Source organism: Lemur catta, chromosome 1 (genome assembly GCF_020740605.2).
Source record: "Lemur catta isolate mLemCat1 chromosome 1, mLemCat1.pri, whole genome shotgun sequence".
NCBI classification, from domain to species: domain Eukaryota; kingdom Metazoa; phylum Chordata; class Mammalia; order Primates; family Lemuridae; genus Lemur; species Lemur catta.
Window position 1 is genome coordinate 115,703,966 of NC_059128.1, and position 18,903 is coordinate 115,722,868.

The window sequence follows — 18,903 nt, forward strand, 5'->3', positions numbered from 1 at the left end:
ACATAAAATCAAACATAATTGAAAATGAAGAGGCCTTACATTTAACTGTGGATAACAGTAAACACAGAAAATTTCCGGACAAGAGGAAGGTGCTCATTCTCATATGAAAGTTCTGGGTGAGGGCAGTCCCTGCACATTGCAGTAGACGAACAACCTTCCATCCATTTATTTTTTATGGCAAACATTGTAGGTGTCATGCTGATTCAAGAACACAGTCACTACCAGTGGGAACAATGATGCTTGCATACAAATTATCCCTTATAACAATTCAATCCACAGACTAGGGGAGTGGAGTGAGAAAGTATCCCCACCCATGACAGCTGGAATCAGCTCTCTAGTAATCTTTTTATTTTTTCAAAAATTTTTTTAAGTCTTCTTTCAATTCTCTTTAATTTCCGTACTACCACAGATGGATCTTTAATGTGGAACTTCTAGGAACATCTTTGGAAACCTATACCTCTGAGAAAATGAAAGTCATGTGATTTTGAGGATACTCTTTGATGGGCAAGCCAAGGATTCAGGAAAATGGGTTTGAAGCAGGCGTCTGCACAACTCATGAATCTGGCTGTCTCCCTGTGTGGTGCCTCTAAAATGTGACTAATGCCTGCCTCATGTCTGCCTTCAAAATCTCACGTAAATCAGCTACTGGTGAATTGTATCATGGAATTATTCAACTCCAACTCTAGATTTTATTATCTTATCACAGAGCTCTCTTCTCAAATCAAAAGTCAATTATTTCATAGGGTCTTTCTCCATTCTATTATTTGGTGTTTGAAGGAAACTGGGAAAACTGAATGCTTTCCAAATTCCTTACAATGATAGGATTTCTCTTATACATTAACAGCATGAGTCTTTTCATGTCTTCGGCAGATACTGGAACGAATGAAGGCTTTCCCACATGTCTTACATTCATAGGGTTTCTCTCCAGTATGGATCCTTTCATGTATGCGAACACACTTGGCAGACATGAAGGCTTTACCACAATGCTTACATTCATAGGGTTTCTCTCCAGTGTGGGTCCTTTCATGATTTCGAAAGGAAGTGGAAGACCTGAAGGCTTTACCACATTGTTTACATTCATAGGGTTTCTCTCCAGTGTGAGTCCTTTCATGTATTCGAATCCACTTGGAAGATCTGAAAGCTTTACCACAATGCTTACATTCATAGGGTTTCTCTCCAGTGTGGGTCCTTTCATGATATTTAATGGAAGTGGAACAACTAAAGGCTTTACCACATTGTTTACATTCATAGGGTTTCTCTCCAGTGTGAGTCCTTTCATGTTTACGAAAGGAAGGGACACAATGAAATGCTTTTCCACACTGCTTACATTCATAGGGTTTTTGTCCAGTGTGAGTCCTTTCATGAATATGAAGGGAACTGGGAAAATTAAATGCCTTCCCACATTCCTTACATTCATATGGCTTCTCTCCAGTGTGTGTCCTTTCATGTAGTTGAACATTCTTGGCAGACCTGAAAGCCTTACCACAGAATTTACATTCATAGGGTTTCTCTCCAGTGTGGATTCTTTCATGATATTGCAAAGAAGTGGAAGAACTGAAGGCTTTGCCACATTGCTTACATTCACAGGGTTTCTTTCCATTGTGACTTCTTTCATGTGTTTGAAATGACTTGGGAGAATAAAAGGCTTTTCCACATATCTTACATTCATGAGGTCTGTCTCCAGTGTGCATTCTCATGTGCCACTGAATGCTCCTCCGCTGAGCAAATGCTTTCCCACATTGCTCACATTCATAAGGTTTTTCTCCAGTGTGCGTCCTTTTGTGTATATTAAAGGAACTGAAATGAATGAATGCTTTCCCACACTCCTTACATTCATATGGCTTCTCTCCTGTGTGAGTTATTTCATGAACTCGTACAGAACCAGGGGTACGGAAAGCTTTACCACATTGTTTACATTTATATGGTTTCTCTCCAGTGTGAATTCTTTCATGTTTACGATATAAACTGAGAAAAGCAAACGCTCTTCCACAAAGCATACATTTATGAGGTCCATCTCCACTGTGCATTACCATGTGATTTCGAAAGCCTGTGAGAGAATTGAAGGTTTTTCCACATTCCTTACACTCACAGGGTTTCTTTCCAGGGGGAGACCTTTCATGCGTTCCAAAGGATTGCCGATAACTGAAGGCTTTCTCATGCTGCTTATGTGTATATGGCTTTTGTCTATATTCCTTATACTCAGATGGTTTGTGTGCAGTATCAGCCCCAATGAGCCTATTAAAAGAAGAATGATCAATGGAGAGTTTTCCAAACACACTACTTTCACATGGTTTTACTCTAGATGGAGTTTTCTTGTTCACCACATCATCTGGAACCTGGTTGAAAGTTTCTCCGCATTGACTACCTTCTTTACTTTCACAGACTCTCTCCTCAATAAGACTTCTGTGGAAAATGAGAAGCACATTATTAAGGCTTTTTTATAAATGATTTCTTATTTTTTAGTAAGTATTGTACTTGCATTTTTAACATTCTCAAGGAAAGGTGAGGCTTTCTGTACTGTATGAATTGTCCAATGTGAATGGACCAAATGCTCTGTAAGATGGCTAGTCTATAGCAACTATGAAAAAATATATATATAGTTTCTTAATACTATCTCAGAGGTAAACTATTTCACAAACAACAAACATCTGTGTCAAATTTAAGAATATGCTTTGAGAGAAAATTTTCTAAGGATAAATAAATTTGATGTTGGGCTTATTTGTTTTGTTTCCCTGGGTGTTTTTTTTTTTGTTTGTTTGTTTTTTGTTTGTTTGTTTGTTGTTTGAGACAGAGTCTCACTCTGTTGCCTGGGCTAGAGTGCTGTGGTATCATCATAGCTCACTGCAACCTCAAGCTCCTAGGCTCAAGCAATCCTGCCTCAGCCTCCTGAGTAGCTGGGTCTACAGGCATGCGCCACCATGCCTGGCTAATTTTTTATATATATATTTTTAGTTGTCCAGCTTATTTCTTTCTAATTTTTTTAGTAGAGATGGGGTCTTGCTCTTGCTCAGGCTGGTCTCAAACTCCTGAGTTCAAACGATCCACCCGCCTCGGCCTCCCAGAGTGCTAGGATTACAGGCGTGAGCCACCACGCCCGGCCTGTTTGCCTGTTTTTAACATTTCATGACATGCTAAGATTTTCTTGAGAGACATTGCTTTGTCATGTGAGTACAAATTACCTTAGTTTTCTCCTGGGATTTTTACACTGATCTTCAACATTCTTGTCTTTCCAATTTTTCCCTAAAATACAGATCCAGAAATATAGTCCTGAATTATTACAATTATGAAAAAATCTATTAGATTCTATGTTCATTGTATACTGTAGACATGCCTGATTTATACACCAAAGTATTCCTTGCCCATTTTCCAAATCATTGAACAGCACTTACAAGCAAGAAACACTTGTAGTCTAATTCACTGAGTGAAGGAATGTTGTCACCCTTACCTATAGCTGCCAGGTTCCTCAAGGTTTCCTGCATCACATCTCTGTAGAGATTCTTCTGGAAAGGATCCAGCAAAACCCACTCCTCCAGGGTGAAGTTCACAGCCACATCCTCAAAGGTCACTGAGTCCTAAAACATACCACATGCATAGAGGAGGACAGGTGAGATTCACAGCCCTGGGGACCTGTGCTCTATTGCTAAGAAGTTGACATGATGCTGTGGACTCCAAACATTTGTTCCATGACTTGGTCATCAGACTTTTATTCTCTGTCTACATTCACTTCCTCCCACAAAGTAATTCTGATGGTAGAATGGAACTATTGGGTAAAGCAAGAGCAGAATAGGAAAACATGTCTTTTCTTTTTTTTTTTTTTTTTTGAGACAGAGTCTCATGCTGTTGCCCGGGCTAGAGTGCCACAGCATCAGCCTAGCTCACAGCAACCTCAAACTCCTGGGCTCAAGCCATCCTCCTGCCTCAGCCTCCCAAGTAGCTGGGACTACGGGCATGTCCACCATGCCCAGCTAATTTTTTCTATATATATTTTTAGTTGTCCAGCTAATTTCTTTCTAAATTTTTAGTAGAGACAGGGTCTCACTCTTGCTCAGGCTGGTCTCAAACTCCTGAGCTCAAATGATCTGCCCGCCTGGACCTCCCAGAGTGCTAGGATTACAGACGTGAGCCACCATGCCTGGCTGGAAAACATGTCTTGTTGGTGAATCCAGGGAGAAAGATGTACTGCTTGGGTTGTCCTTAATATCTCTTTGTATATTGGGTCTGTACCACCTGTCATAACAAAATCCTACTAATTAATGTGTAGAAAAAAGTTAGTATTATCAATCATGAGAATACATATCCTTAATATGGTTGCATACAAAGAATAACCTTCGAAGGTATTTTGGATGAATTGAGAGGTAAAAATTCCGGAGGGCCAGTCTTAACAAAAAAGCAAGTATGATTTATTGAAATTAACAACATTTGTGCCTCAGAGGACATTAACAACAGATGGAAAAGGCAATCCATGAAATTGGAAAAAATATTCACAAATGTCTAGCAAGGTCTTAATATTAAGAATATATAAAGAACTCCTGAGCCTGAACTTTTTCTTTTTTTCTTTTTTTTTTTTTTTTTTTGAGACAGAGTTTCACTCTCTTGCCTGGGCTAGAGTGGCACAGCGTCAGCCTAGCTCATAGCAACCTCAAACTCCTGGGCTCAAGCGATCCTCCTGCCTCAGCCTCCCGGGTAGCTGGGAATACAGGCATGTGCCACCATGCTCAGCTAATTTTTTTCTATTTTTAGTTGTTTGGTTAATTTCTTTCTATTTTTAGTAGAGACAGGGTCTCACTCTTGCTCAGGCTGATCTTGAACTCCTGAGCTCAAGCAATCCACCCGCCTCGGCCTTAAGAGTGCTAGGATTACAGGCGTCAGCCACTGCGCCCAGCCTTAAGCCTCAACTTCAAAAAAAAAAAATTCATACAACCCAAATAAACTTTTGGTGAAGATGTGGAGGAATTAGAATCCATGTCACTGTCCAAGGGAAAGTAAAATGGCTCAGCTCCCATGGTGGGCTCCTCAAAAATTAATAATAGGCTAGGTTCAGTGGCTCATGCCTATAATCCTAGCAGTTTGGGAGGCCAAGGTGGGAGGATTGCTTGAGGCCTGGAGTCTGAGACCAGCCTGGGCAACATAGCACAGACCCTCATCTCTACAAAAAATAGAAAAATTAGGTAGGCATGGTGACATGAGCCTGTAGTCCTAGCTGCTCCAGGGGCTGAGGCAGGATGATCACTTGAGCCCAGGAGTTTGAGGTTGCAGTGAGCTATGATGACGCCACTGCATTCTAGTCTGGGCAAAAGAGAAAGACTTTGTCTCAAAAAAAAAAAAATTAATAATAAAATTCCATGTATTCTAGCAACCCACTTCCCAGTATATATACATATTCAATTCAAAACAACTGAAAGCAGAATCATGAAGAAAGATATTTGAAAACCATTGTCATAATAACCAAGAAGTGGATTAACACAAATGTCCATTAACTGAAGAATGGATAAACAAAATGTGGTATGTATATACATACAAGAAATTATTGAATCTTACAAAATAACATCTTATCCCATGCATGTTTCAAAATGTATGAAACTTCAGGATGGATGCTAACTACAAAAAACCATTGACAAAAATAAAAATACAATATCATTCATATAACTATGAAAAGTTGTTAAACTCAAAAAACAGGAAGAAGAATGGTAGTTACCAATGGCTGAGAGGAAGGGGAAATGAGGAGTGGTGTTTAATGGCTATAAAATATGAGCATTACAAGATGAAAAATTGCTGCGGATGGGTCACACAACAAAATAAATATAATTAACCAAGTCAATTAACTGTATACTTGAAAATGCATAAGTTGGCAAATTTATCAGTGTTTCTTTTACAATAATTAACAATAATAAATTATTGAAACAAATAGAAGGATGTACAAAAATTTGAATGGCATTCCTCTGAGATATATACTAAATGGTCAAATGACACATAAAAAGATGCTCAACATTACCAATAAGTAGGCAGAAATATTTTTAACAACATAGTTTCAGGTAGTTATTCGGTGTTTTCATCTTATAAAAAATATTCATATAAACTAAACATGAAATTTTTAAATAGAGCCAATATTTGCTCTATGTCAGTCTTTTGAACAAATTATGCTGGACTATCTGGACTACAATATGTGAAAACATGAATTAAACACAAAACATATAATTTTTTTTTTTTAAGACAGAATCTTGCTCTGTGGCCCAGGCTAGAGTGCAGTGCTATCATCATACTTCACTGCAACCTTCAACTCCCAGGCTCAAGTGATCCTCCTGCCTCTGCCTCCTGAGTAGCTGGAACTATAGGCACATACCTCCATGCCTGCTTAATTTTTTTTCTATTTTTTGTGGAGAGGGTCTTGCTATGTTGCTCAGGTTGGTCTCAAACTCCTGGCCTCAAGCGATCCTCCTGCCCCAGCTTCCCAAAATACTGGGATTACAAGTGTGAGTCACCAAGCCAGGCCAAAACTTTCACAAAATTAACTCAAAGTACATCATTAATCTACATGGAAAATGCAAAATTCAAAACGTGTAGAAGATAACACAGGTCAATATCAAGAAGACCTTGGATTTGGCAAGAAGATTACACAGGCAACACCAAAGCAAGATCTGCAAATGAGAAAATTGATAAATTGGACTTCATTCAGATTGAAACTGTTTTACAAAAGACACTGTTAATGGAATTAAAGACAAGCTGCAGACTGAAACATAATATTTCCAAAACATCTATCTGATAAAGGATTAGTAAATAAAATATATAAAAAACTCATAAACCTCAAGAGGAAAACCACCAACCAATGAAAAAATAAACAAAAGCTCTGGAAATACACCTCACCCTTGAAGAAATACACATAACAAACAAGCTCAATATCTCAAGTCATTAGACAAGAGAAAACTAAAACAAAAATGAAGACCTGCCAAGCACCATGTTGGCTGACAAAAAATAAGTAAATAATAAGTTAGGGGGAAAAAAAAATGAAGGCCAAATCCAGTGGCTCATGCCCCTAATTGTAGCCCTTTTGGAGGCCAAGGAGGGAGGAATGCTTGAGGTCAGGAATTTGAGACTATGGCAACATTGAGACCCCATCTCTACAAAAAACTTTAAAAATTTGTCAGGAGCGGAGGTGCCTACCTGCACTCCTAGGTACTCAGGAGGCTGATGTGAGACAATCACTTGACCCCAGGATTCTGAGGTTTCAGTGAACTAGGATCACATCACTGCACTCTAGCCTTGGCAACAGAGCAAGATCCCATCTCTTTTTTTTTTTTTTTTTTTTTTTTTTTTGAGACAGAGTCTCACTCTGTTGCCCAGGCTAGAGTGCCACAGCGTCAGCCTAGCTCACAGCAACCTCAAACTCCTGGGCTCAAGCCATCCTCCTGCCTCAGCCTCCCAAGTAGCTGGGACTACAGGCATGCACCACCATGCCCAGCTAATTTTTTCTGTATATATTTTTAGTTGTCCATATAATTTCTTTCTATTTTTAGTAGAGATGGGGTCTCACTCTTGCTCAGGCTGGTCTCAAACTCCTGAGATCAAACAATCCACCCGCCTGGGCCTCCCAGAGTGCTAGGATTACAGGCGTGAGCCACTGTGCCCGGCAAGACCCCATCTCTTAAAGGAAAAAAAAAAAAAAAAAACCAAAAACTAATTTCCGTTCAAATTAATTTTCCTGAAGTCCCAGAAAGCCTAATGAAGGTTGTAAAATGATTATAATGCAAAAAGTATACAAGGAAAGACATAAATATTTAATAAAATACATTAAAAAACATCATATGTCTTTAGAAAAGAGACTGATCCCTGTGATAGTGTTGTATTAAATTTCATGAAATTCACAACCAGGATGTTTTGGTTTTCATTGAAATTAGAAAAAAACTACTCCAGGTGGTGTGGGCCTGTAGTTCCAGCTACTTGAGAGACTGAGGTGGGAGGAATTCATGAGGCCAGGAGTTCAAGGTCGGCCTGAGAAATATAGTGAGATTCTGTCTCTAAAAATAATTAAATTAAAAAAAATAAGCCTCTTAAAAAGGTACACTGTAAATATCCACAACCAAATACCCCAGAGCCCTGTGAGGGTAAAGCTACAGGTTATAACAACTCTCCTGAGAGGGACTATGGGACCAAATCAGAAAAAAATAAATCACCTGAGTAAGATAAAATCAGAACATTTGTCAGAAGTTATAGGCAAATTTTATGACTTTACAGTAGGGAATGTTTTCTTTTTCTTTCTTTCTTTTTTTTTTTTTTTTTTGAGACAGAGTCGCGCTTTTTTGCCCAGGATAGAGTGAGTGCCCAGGCTAGAGTGAGTGCCATGGCCTCACCCTAGCTCACAGCAACCTCAAATTCCTGGGCTTAAGTGATTCTACTGCCTCAGGCTCCAGAGTAGCTGGGACTACAGGCTTGTGCCACCATGCCCAGCTAATTTTTTCTATATATATTTTTAATTGGCCAGATAATTTCTTTCTATTTTTAGTAGAGACGGGGTCTCGCTCTTGCTCAGGCTGGTCTTGAACTCCTGACCTTGAGTGATCCACCCGCCTCGGCTTCCCAGAGTGTTAGGATTACAGGCGAGAGCCACAGCGCCCGGCCGGGAATATTTTTTTTATCTAGGAAAATAAGAAAGGCCCCCATAAAAATTTTGACGAATCCAATTCTATTAAAATTAAGGATAATCATCTGGGCGCAGTGGCTCACGCCTGTAATCCTAGCACTCTGGGAGGCCGAGGCGGGTGGATCATTTGAGCTCAGGAGTTCAAGACCAGCCTAAGCAAGAGCGAGACCCCGGTCTCTACTAAAAATAGAAAGAAATTATATGGACAACTAAAAATATGTACAGAAAAAATTAGCTGAGCATGGTGGTGCATGCCTGTAGTCCCAGCTACTTGGGAGGTTGAGGCAGGAGGATCGCTTGAGCTCAGGAGTTTGAGGTTGCTGTGAGCTAGACTGACGCTTTGGCACTTTAGCCCGGGCAACAGAGTGAGCCTCTGTCTCAAAAAAAAAAAAAAAAAAAATTAAGGAGAATCCATCAAAAGATAGAATGGAACGAAAAGATAAACCACAATCTGAAAGAAAATATTTGCTGACCATAGGAATCAAAAAGGAACAGTGCTAAGAGTACGTTAAAAAAAAAAAAACAGAAGAAGAGGAAGAAGCAGTAAACATACAAATGAATTAAATGTGAGAAAATGACTGGAAATTATGATCATATAGGAAAAATGCTCAGCCAATAGCAACCAGTATAAAGCAATAAATATTCACAAAGAGATTCTGTTTAAGGATAGATGGGCAAAAGGAAATGAGTCAGATCATTTCAAGTGTTGGTAAATCACAAGAATGAACACACATGCATGAAAGGTGAGGTGGCTAATTCATACATACACTTTATCGGCATTTCCTAGTAAATTTGAATTTATCCGTCATCTATAACACAGATGTTTTTCTCAATGGGTGATAAATTCATTTTGTATTCCCACTTGGGAGAAGAAACACGAATGACATTGTCAACAAGATTAAAAAAAATAAACTTGAAACAACCCAAGTTCCATAAGGACTGCAATGGATGAGAAAACTGGGTTACCCACCACTTCAGACTGTAGGATGTTTGCAATAAAATGAGGCAAGAAAACCATAAATAAACTGTATCAGCATAATATTAATGGCATATAAATAGTATATTAAATTACTGAGAACTCAAAAGAGGTAAACTTTGCATCCTGGTAAAGAGATAATAAAGCTATAAAGAATAACAAAAAGAATCTTTGGTCACCTCGGGAAAGAATCTTTGGTCACCTCCGGGTGCCAAAGGGAGGTGAGATCAGGGAGGCACACCAGAATCCCCAAAGGTCTATTGATTTCCCCTGATTTCTCTGATTCTCCTGGGTGTCCCTGGGTACTTATATTATTACAATTTCAAGTTAGCCTCAAACAATTTATTGCAATAACTCCATTTTGTTCTTCAGATCTTATCACACCACCCACTCAGGTTCCAACAAAGTGCGTAAAAAGTCTTACACCCAAATCATGGAAGAAAATTCTCAAATCCTTGGGTAAAGAGCAAATAGATGGCAGCAAAGGAATCCAAAAGGAAGCAGCTCATGCAGGCAGCTGGCATCACCCCCAGTTCACAAGGGACCCCACACTCCCATGGGTCAGCACATTCCCAAGCTTGGGACCCACCCTGCCTGTGCAGGTGAAGCCCAGGGTGGCTCACTCCAAGGCAGTGTGTGAGGGAAACCTGAGCAGCCAGAAAACTGAATTCTATGGAAAAACACAAACTGTAACTAATTAAACTCATGTACTCATAAACCACCGTTGTATGAAAAACATTGTAATCCTGATACATTTCTTTGTTTTTTGCCTATATATTCAAGAACTTTAACTTTGGAGCACTGAGTCCAATTATCTGATGCTGTGTATTCCCACATGGTCATTCCCAGCTTTGCCCTTGAATAATCTCTTTGAAAGTAGAATCTAATCCTTTGATTATTTCAGGTTGACAAATCCAAATAAGGAGACTACTTCATAACTGTCACCAACCAAGTATTTGATCTAGATTGGCTCCTCATGCACTTTATAAGGCCTTTCTTTCAAACTGTAGAGTCAAAATAAAATCCTAAAAAAACCCTCACTGACTGAACAGACTCCCTCTTTGCCAAGTGGCCTCAAGAAAAATCTTAAATCTGAGTTCTAGGCCCTGATGAGAAGGGAGGTCGGACATGTTTTTTGTTTGTTTGTTTGTTTGTTTGTTTTTTTTGAGACAGAGTCTCACTCTGTTGCCCGAGCTAGAGGGCTGTGGCATCAGCCTAGCTCACAGCAACCTCAAACTCCTGGGTTCAAGCGATCCTTCTGCCTCAGCCTCCCCAGTAGCTGGGACTACAGGCATGCGTCACCATGCCCAGCTAATTTTTTTATATATATATTTTTTAGTTGTCCAGCTTATTTCTTTCTAATTTTTTTTAGTAGAGATAGGGTCTGGCTCTTGCTCAGGCTGGTCTGGAACTCCTGAGGCAAAGGATCCTCCCGCCTCGGCCTCCCAGAGAGCTGGGATTACAGACGTGAGCCACCACCTCCAGCCCTGGACATGCTTTGTTATAACCTCTCCTTTTTGCAGTTTAGACACAACTGATCAACATTAATGTTAAAATAGAGATCACAAGATTCTATGTCGCAATAAGATACTAAATTATATACAAGACCCAAGGCCATACAAGGCAAGGGTTAAGTCAATCTTACTGGCCATAAAACTTTGTTAAACAGGTCTTTTTCTTCTTTTTTTGTTTCTGGTATGGTATCACGTGACAGGCAACAGATTCCTATATTTTAATTTAATCATTCCTTCTTACTGACTGGAAATTTTTAGACAAAGATTAACACCCTCAACCAATTGCCACTAAAGAATCCCCAAACCCACTTATAGCTTGTGAGCCCCGTCTTCAAGATGTCTTGCCTTTTGGCGGTGAATTAATATATACCATCCACATATTGATTTATGATTTTAATTGCACTTTCTGTCTCCCAGAAATGTATAAAACCAAACTAATCATACCGCCTGAAAACCATTTAGTCAACGGTTCCTGGGTTTTGTCTTTTATTTTCTGCTCAGAATAAACGTATTCATTTTAGAAATTTGGGTTTTTGTTAACAAACCACGGGCCTCAATTTAGTTTTTAACGGGAGAAGGACTGGGGACCCCACAGACCGCAGCCCCTCCCACGCATGACCCCACATACCGAGTCGGGACCCTCCCCTAATGACCCTCCCGCCGTCACCGCACAATCTGGGGACACGCGGGGCTGCGGCCGCGGAGCTGCCAGAGAGAGGGCTCCGGAGCCTGGGCCGAGCTTGTCGCGCAGGGGCGGGACAGGAGGCACGGGGGCCCAGCTGCCGGCCCAAACCCATCCCGCTGGCCGGAGGGACCGAAGGCCCAGCTGCGCCAGCGCTCCTCAGGCCCGCAGACTCCGGTCCCGCCACAGCCGGTTCCGGCCGGTTCCAACCAACCTTTCCTCTCGGTCTGAGGACACCCGGCCCCGCACACTCACCATTTCCCGGCCTCCAAGAATCCCGAAGTCCTCTCTATGGCTGTCGTGACGAGTGCAGGTCACAAGGCAGATGACAGGGCTACAGAAGCCGTGGCGGAAGAACCCGGGGCCTCTTGGAGCCGCGAAGCCAGGACCCAGAGCGCGGCGGACGCGACCCACACGCAACTAGAGAGAGATTGAAGGTCACCGCCTCTTTCCCGCGGCGCGTTTGAACAGATGGGGCGCAGGCTCCGCCCCGGCGCCCCTGATTGGATATTGCTCTAGGCCCCGCCCCCAGAAGCTTGAGTGACCGGGGAAGCGATCTGAAGAGGACCTGCGGAGCCAGCCTGACAGGTTCTACCCACACCTTCTCTCAAGCCCGGCTCCCTCCCTGCGTACTGATCATTGGATGTTTCCATTTCAGCCCAACTTCTCCACATTGCTGACAGGAGCTTTATCATCTTCCCCACTTAACGGATTGTTCCTGTTCTTCCTCCTGGACGGGGTCACAAGCGTGTGCAGGGAATTCCAGACTCTGTCCAGTGGAGCGATCCTGTTGCCTCAGAGCAGGAGGGGAGCCCAGACCAGGCCAGGCCAGACTGGAACAGGACAGAGGGTCTGATGCTGTCCAGACGTCGGGAATTTGGGATGAGGCATGGCCAAGGCGTCCTCAGATGGTCCCCTGTCCCTTCCTCACAGTGAGGAAACGCTCCCTCCTCCAAATCCTTCATTGTCATCAGCAGGAAACTCTCACCTGGAGTCAGTTTAAGCTTCTGACCTAAATAAACTGTCCAATCATAAACCCTTTCTCCAAGAGACAGCCCGAACTATTTTTTCTCTGAGCCTGACTTTCACAGATTTTCTTCATACGTAGAAATTACAGCCTGACTGCAGGGACTCCATGCATGCCACAACCAAGACACTGTCCAGAAAACGGCCCCCAGCTCCTGATGTCCAAACTCAGAAACACAGAACCTCCCAACCACATCTGCACGTGGGTCCCCTACTGTCCAGTGCTCTGGGGCTTCTCAGCGTCCACACTCCTGCTGTGTCTGTCCTGGGCAGCTGGAGGCCCCTGCAGGGAGGGCAGGCTCCCCAGGGAGCCCGAGAGGAGCCCCATGTCCCTCCCTTTGCAGCCTCCAGACTGGCCTCCGCTTGGAGCCACTGGCCTCAGGCTCTGCTGCCCACTGCAGGGTGTTCACCTGCTTCTCACCAACACGGATCAGTTAAATGGGACAAAGACCCGCAATCCCAGTGTTAGAATAAGACACCAGGAGGGCCCCTGCTTTCCTCCTATGTTTATGTATAAAGTGGAGAAAGAAGATTCTAAGATAATTTAAGTGGATTAAAAAGACTTCCCGATGGTGCCGGGGGCGTCCGTGATTGAGGGACCTGGGGCTGGACACAGAGGCACCGCGGGTGGGGCGTGGGAGGAGGGGGGCAGAGCGGGTTGGTGGGGTAGGGTCAGTGGGATCAGATGGCTATCCGGGTCTCTCGGCAGAACCCGTTCTACTTCCCAGCCTAGAGTGGGCGGAGTGGGGGCTCCCGTGACCCGCCGCGCGCTGAGTCCGGAGTGGGGCCGGGGCTGGGGCAGGGGAACGCTGCGGTGCGCTGGGGCCCGGGGCTGGGGAGCTGACGCGGCCCGGGGGCGGCGGCTCAGGGCTCAAGACTGAGAAAGTAGGGGTTGGAAGGGGTCAGGTCAGAGGGAAGGAAGGTGTGTTTTGGGGGATGGGAGTGGATGCGTGGGGGTAGGGGCATGGCCAGGCTTGGAGTGAAGTTCAAAGCGTGGCGGGTCTGGTTTGGGACATTTTCTACACAAGGCTGCTTTTTAACTTAAAACAATTTAGTTACAGTTTGTTTTCTTCTCCCTGCTGCTTATTTTCTTTAAAGCTGGCTTTGTTTCCTTTTGAATTTAAAAAAGTGTGTTTAACATACCATTTAAGAGAACACAGTCTTTGTGTGAGGAAGAGAAGAAGGAAGTTAATCTTTAATGACTTACTTTAGTTATTTACAACATTTTACAAAACAATGTAGGCAGGTACAAGGCTAATCTCTAATCAGGGAAAACAAGGTTAGGGCCCTCTGGGTTACAGCTGCCTGTCACTGACTCAGACCCCCTAATCCCATTACTTTAAGGCTCAAAATAATTTAGGATTTCAACAGTTTAGAATTTGAATTATTCATTTGCACAGCCCTTAACAGTCTTCAGGTCACGTTTCTTCCTGCCGTTTTCTTCCAGATGGAAGGATCCCTGGGCCAGGACCTTAACTGCTATCTTTGTATCACCTGGAAGGGTTCCTGACCCTGTCCTCTTTGGAAAACCCATCTGACTTTCTTTCCCCTCTATGTGTAAAATGTGTGTTGATGGAAGACCAGCTTGGGCAACATAGCAGGACCTGTCTCTACAAAAAATTTTAAAAGTTATCTTGGCATGGTGGTGCCCACCTATAGTCCCAGCTACTTGGGAGGCTGACTTGGAGGATCACTGGAGCCCAGGAGTTGTAGGCTACAGTGAGCTATGATCACACCACTGCACTCCAGCCTGGGTGACTGAGTGAGACCCTTTCTCTAAAAAAGAAAGAGAACATTAAAAAAATGATATATATATATACTCAACAGAATACTATTCTCATAAAAATGAATGAAATCATATCTAAGTGGAGTGTAGAATGATGGACAAGGGAAACTCTGAGGGTGGGGGTGCTGAGAGGTGGGTGGATGATGGGAGTTGCTTAGTGTGTACACTGGATCACTCTACGATGAAATACATCAATGTGCAAAATTGCACTTGTACTGCCTGAACACATAGAAATAAAAAATATATTTTAAAAATCTGGGGCTGGGTGGGGTGGCTTGTGCCTATAATCCTAGCACTCTGGGAAGCCGAGGCGGGAGAATCATTTGAGCTCAGGAGTTCGAGACCAGCCTGAGCAAGAGTGAGACCCCGTCTCTACCAAAAATAGAAAGAAATTAGCTGGACAACTAAAAATATACATATAAAAAAAAAAGCTGGCCTCAGCTTGGAGCCACTCTTCTCAGGGTCTGCTGCCCACTGCAGGGTGTTCACCTGCTTCTCACCAACATGGATCAGTGAAATGGGACAAAGACCCACAATCCCAGTGTCTGAATAAGACACCAGCCGGGCCCCTGCTTTCCTTTCTGTGTTTATGGATAAAGTAGAGCAAGAAGATTGTAAGATAATTTAATTGCATTAAAGCATTCCAGATCACAAGTGTGGCTACTCAGGTACCTGAATTGGGACACAGCAACACTGTGGGGTGGAGCGGGTTGGAAAGGGGATGCAGAGCCCTATGGGGGTGGAGGGGCAGCAGGACAGGATGGCAGCCTGGGCCCTGCAGCTGAACTAGCTCTATTTCTCCGCCTAGAGCAGGCGGAGGTGGGGGCTCTCAGAATAAGCCCTGCTGTGAGTTCCGAGCTTTGTGTTTGGTGCAGGCTAGGGGAAGATTGTGATGGTGGTGCCTCTGGGGCCCTGGGCTGTGGGGGCTGATGCAGGATCTGCATTAATTAAAGAACAGCTGATAATTAGTAGGATCTTCAATATTATGAGAAACTTTAGATGGCTATAGGAGCAAATAAGTAGGCTGGGCCAGTGGCTCACACCTGTAACCCCAGCACTTTGGGAGGCTGAGTCTTGGAAGTCACCAGCCTGGGCAACATAGCCACACTCAGACTCTACAAAAAAAAAAAAAATTAAATCAGGGCATGGAGGTGCACACGTGTAGTCCCAGCTACTGGAGAGGCTGAGGTAGGAGCATCCCTTGAGCCCTGGATTTGGAGGCCTCAGTGATCTAGGGTTGTGCTAGCCTGGATGACACAGTGAGACCCTGTCTGAAAAAAAAAAGTGGGAGGTGGAGTAAGGTAACTAGAAACAGTAATTTTTCTCAAGTAGGAAAGCCATTTCTTTAGAGTATTTAATCATCTGTAATTTGTTCAGAAATTTCTCCCATGAAGGCCTCTGATCTCTCTACCCTGTAGGAGCCTAATTCTAGAAGCCAAAATGACAGTTTGCTACTGTCAGTTTCACAAACACACATTCACAAGTTAGATGTGTCTGTGTCCTTCTCAACCACAGAAGTAGAATGGAGAGCCTGCACAAAGGACAGACATGATCCAACTGTCATCACCCATAAAGAGAAAAGAGAGCAGGATGGGTTTTCCAGAGGACAGGGTCACAAAGCCTCTGGGAGATACAAAGATTGCAGTTAAGTCAGGTCCCAGTGTAGAGATCTTTCCATCCTGAATAAAAGGACAGGAGGAAATATGGCTTGAAGACTGTTAGGGGCTGTGAAAATGAGCAATTCGAAATCTAAGGTGCTGCAACTCTAAAGTATTTTGAACCCAAAAGGAATGTGATTATTTGATCTGAGTCAAGGTGACAGGTAGCTGTAATCTATTGAGCTCTAACCTGGGTTTCTGTGATTAGAGATCAGCCTTCTTCCTTACCTATATTGTTTGGTAAAATGTAAATGACTAAGAGCAGTCAGGAAAGACCAATTCCCTCTTCACTGATGCCCTTCACTATAGATTAACTTTTTCACAGGAAGACTTCATGGTGACTACATTGTCTTAAAATGGAATGTTAAATACACTCTCTTATATTTCAAAGGAAATGAAAATCAGTTGTAAAGGAAACAAATATTAACAAACCCACTTGGGGGATTTACTGTTGCACACAGAAAGCCAATTACTGAGACAAAGGAGGATTGTCAAAGAAAAAAGGAATTATTGCAGGAGATATTCAACTAGGAGGTGGGAGGTATGGACTGCCTCAAATCGGCCACCCCCCGACCAACAGGGTCAAGGGTTTTTTGGGAGGTGAAAGAATAAAGCATGAGGGAAGTGAGCATCATTACATGTTTGGGGTGGAGTGCAGGACACGCAAGTGCAGTGAGAAATCATGCTAGTACATACATCCCATGATCAAAAAAATGGTGGATAAGTCTCTCCCAGGGTGGGGATTTGAGTAGTGTAATGAACTAGGAGTTAATATTGGTCATTTTTTCAGCTTTGTGTGCAGGTGGGATAAGAGGAGGAGGCTGCCCAGCGGATCTTTGGGTGTGATCTGTGGTGAGTGTCGCTTATCTTGTCTTCTCTGTACAAACAGGTGCTGTAAGGCTTTGTATGTATCTCACTGCTGCAAGGAGATTTGCTGTTTCTGGGGAAAAAACTCAAAAGGAATGCATTAGTGCGACAGAAAGTTACAAAGTTTTGGTCATCAGATCTTACTGAGAGCTTTCTGTCTATTTTCCTTTCTGCCCAATTGGAAACTGCAGTTGCTAAGTTACTGGTGTTGAGATAAAACTCAGCGTCTAAGTACCACCAATTCAAGCCCACTTAGAGCAGCCAACTGTCACCACAGTGTGAACACTGATAACTCATTTGAAACTAAGGGAAGTAAAAACACTATTAAAATTGTTTTTCTTGCTTCTGGAGCTGGTTACACTAGAAGCAGAGAACAGAAAAGAAACTGTAACCAATTAAATTATTCTAACTCATAAACCAGCCTTGTATAAAGGCTGTTTGTTTATAGCTCTGGTAATCCCGCTAAATTCCTTCGTTTTCTTCTTATATAAGCAAGAACTTCACTTTTATTTTGGAAGCACTTATTCCACTTCTCTCAAATCTGTGTTTTCCGAAATGGCCATTCCCATATTTTTCCGGTTGAAGAAACACTTTTAATCGAGATGCTGACCCTTTCCAATATTTCAGGTTGACAGGGCACACACCCACAACCTCCCTACTGCCGGTCCCAAACTCCTTCCTTGTCCTCCCCGGCCAGGCACACGTCCTGCCTCCAACTCTTCCCTATGAACCTCCCTAATTCCCGGACTAGCCCCAGTCGACCTGAACCCTCTAAACACACCCAGAAACCCTCTAGCACCTGGCAAGACCCTAATCCCCTTCAGGGCGCCCTCAACCCTCTGACTGACCCACCTCTGGACAGGCGTTGAACTTCACTGACCTCTGCCAGGTCCCCTAGCCGACACACAACGACGCCCCTCCCCCATAGGCTCCTTCACCTCGCTCCGCCTTTACCTGCTAACCCCCACTGTCTAGGTCAGGCGCCTCCCAGGTGTCCAGCATCTACCTCCCCAGCCCAGGGCTCCAAGACCGCAGCAGCCCTTCCCCTCCCCCAGCTAGGGAGCTCTGCACTCACCCCACGGCCTGTCCCCGAGCCCCCACCTCCGCTTGGCAGGGCCCTATCTCAGAGCCAGTTCTGCAGCGGAGCCCAAGCCACCATTTGTTCCTGCGGTCCCTCCCCTCACCCCCTCAGGCTCTGCTACCCGCCCCCTCCCCGAGCCGCCCCCACCCATCCGCAGGTGCCACTCTGTCCCCTCCAAGGGTCCCTAGCTGGAGTGATCTGGAAGAGTCTTTTTGTTTTTGTTTTTTGTTTTCTTTGAGACAGAGTCTCGCTCTGTCAGAAGGTCTAGCGTGCACTGGCGTCATCGTAGCTCACTGCAGCCTCAAACTTCTGGCCTCAAACGATCCTCCTGCCTCAGCCTCCAGAGTATCTGGGGGTACAGGCATGGGCCACCACACTCGGCTAAATTTCTCTGTTTTTTGTAGAGACGGGGTCTCACTCTTGCTCAGTTTTGTCTGGGACACCTGGCCTCAAGCGATTCTCCCGCCTCGGCCTCCCAAAGTGTTAGGATCACAGGCGTGAGCCACTGTGCCCGACCTGAAAGTCTTTTCATACAGTTAAATTATCTTAAAAATTACCTCTTCTGCTTTGTACACAAACACAGGAGGAAAGCAGGGGCCCTGCTGGTGTCTAACACTGGGTTGCCGGTCTTTGTCCCATTTGACTGATCCACGTTGGTGAGAAGCAGGTAAGAACCGT

General features: G+C 43.7%; 1 protein-coding gene across 1 annotated transcript; it reads right to left on the reverse strand.

Annotated features, from left to right (window-relative positions):
• Positions 1 to 743: 743 nt before the first annotated feature.
• Positions 744 to 12,211, reverse strand: LOC123637019 (zinc finger protein 20-like). Its single transcript, XM_045549803.1, has 4 exons — positions 12,063 to 12,211; positions 3,446 to 3,572; positions 3,180 to 3,240; positions 744 to 2,403 (listed from the first exon to the last, which is right to left on the reverse strand). The coding sequence occupies exons 1-4, from the start codon at positions 12,063 to 12,065 to the stop codon at positions 831 to 833; spliced, it is 1,764 nt and encodes a 587-aa protein (XP_045405759.1). The 5' UTR covers positions 12,066 to 12,211; the 3' UTR covers positions 744 to 830.
• Positions 12,212 to 18,903: the final 6,692 nt, after the last annotated feature.

Coding starts and splice junctions, on each gene's coding strand:
- LOC123637019 (XM_045549803.1), bottom strand. Junction 3,241..3,445: donor GAGGAACCTGGCAGCTATAG/GTAAGGGTGACA, acceptor TCTGTATTTTAG/GGAAAAATTGGAAAGACAAG. Junction 2,404..3,179: donor AATCCCAGGAGAAAACTAAG/GTAATTTGTACT, acceptor CATTTTCCACAG/AAGTCTTATTGAGGAGAGAG.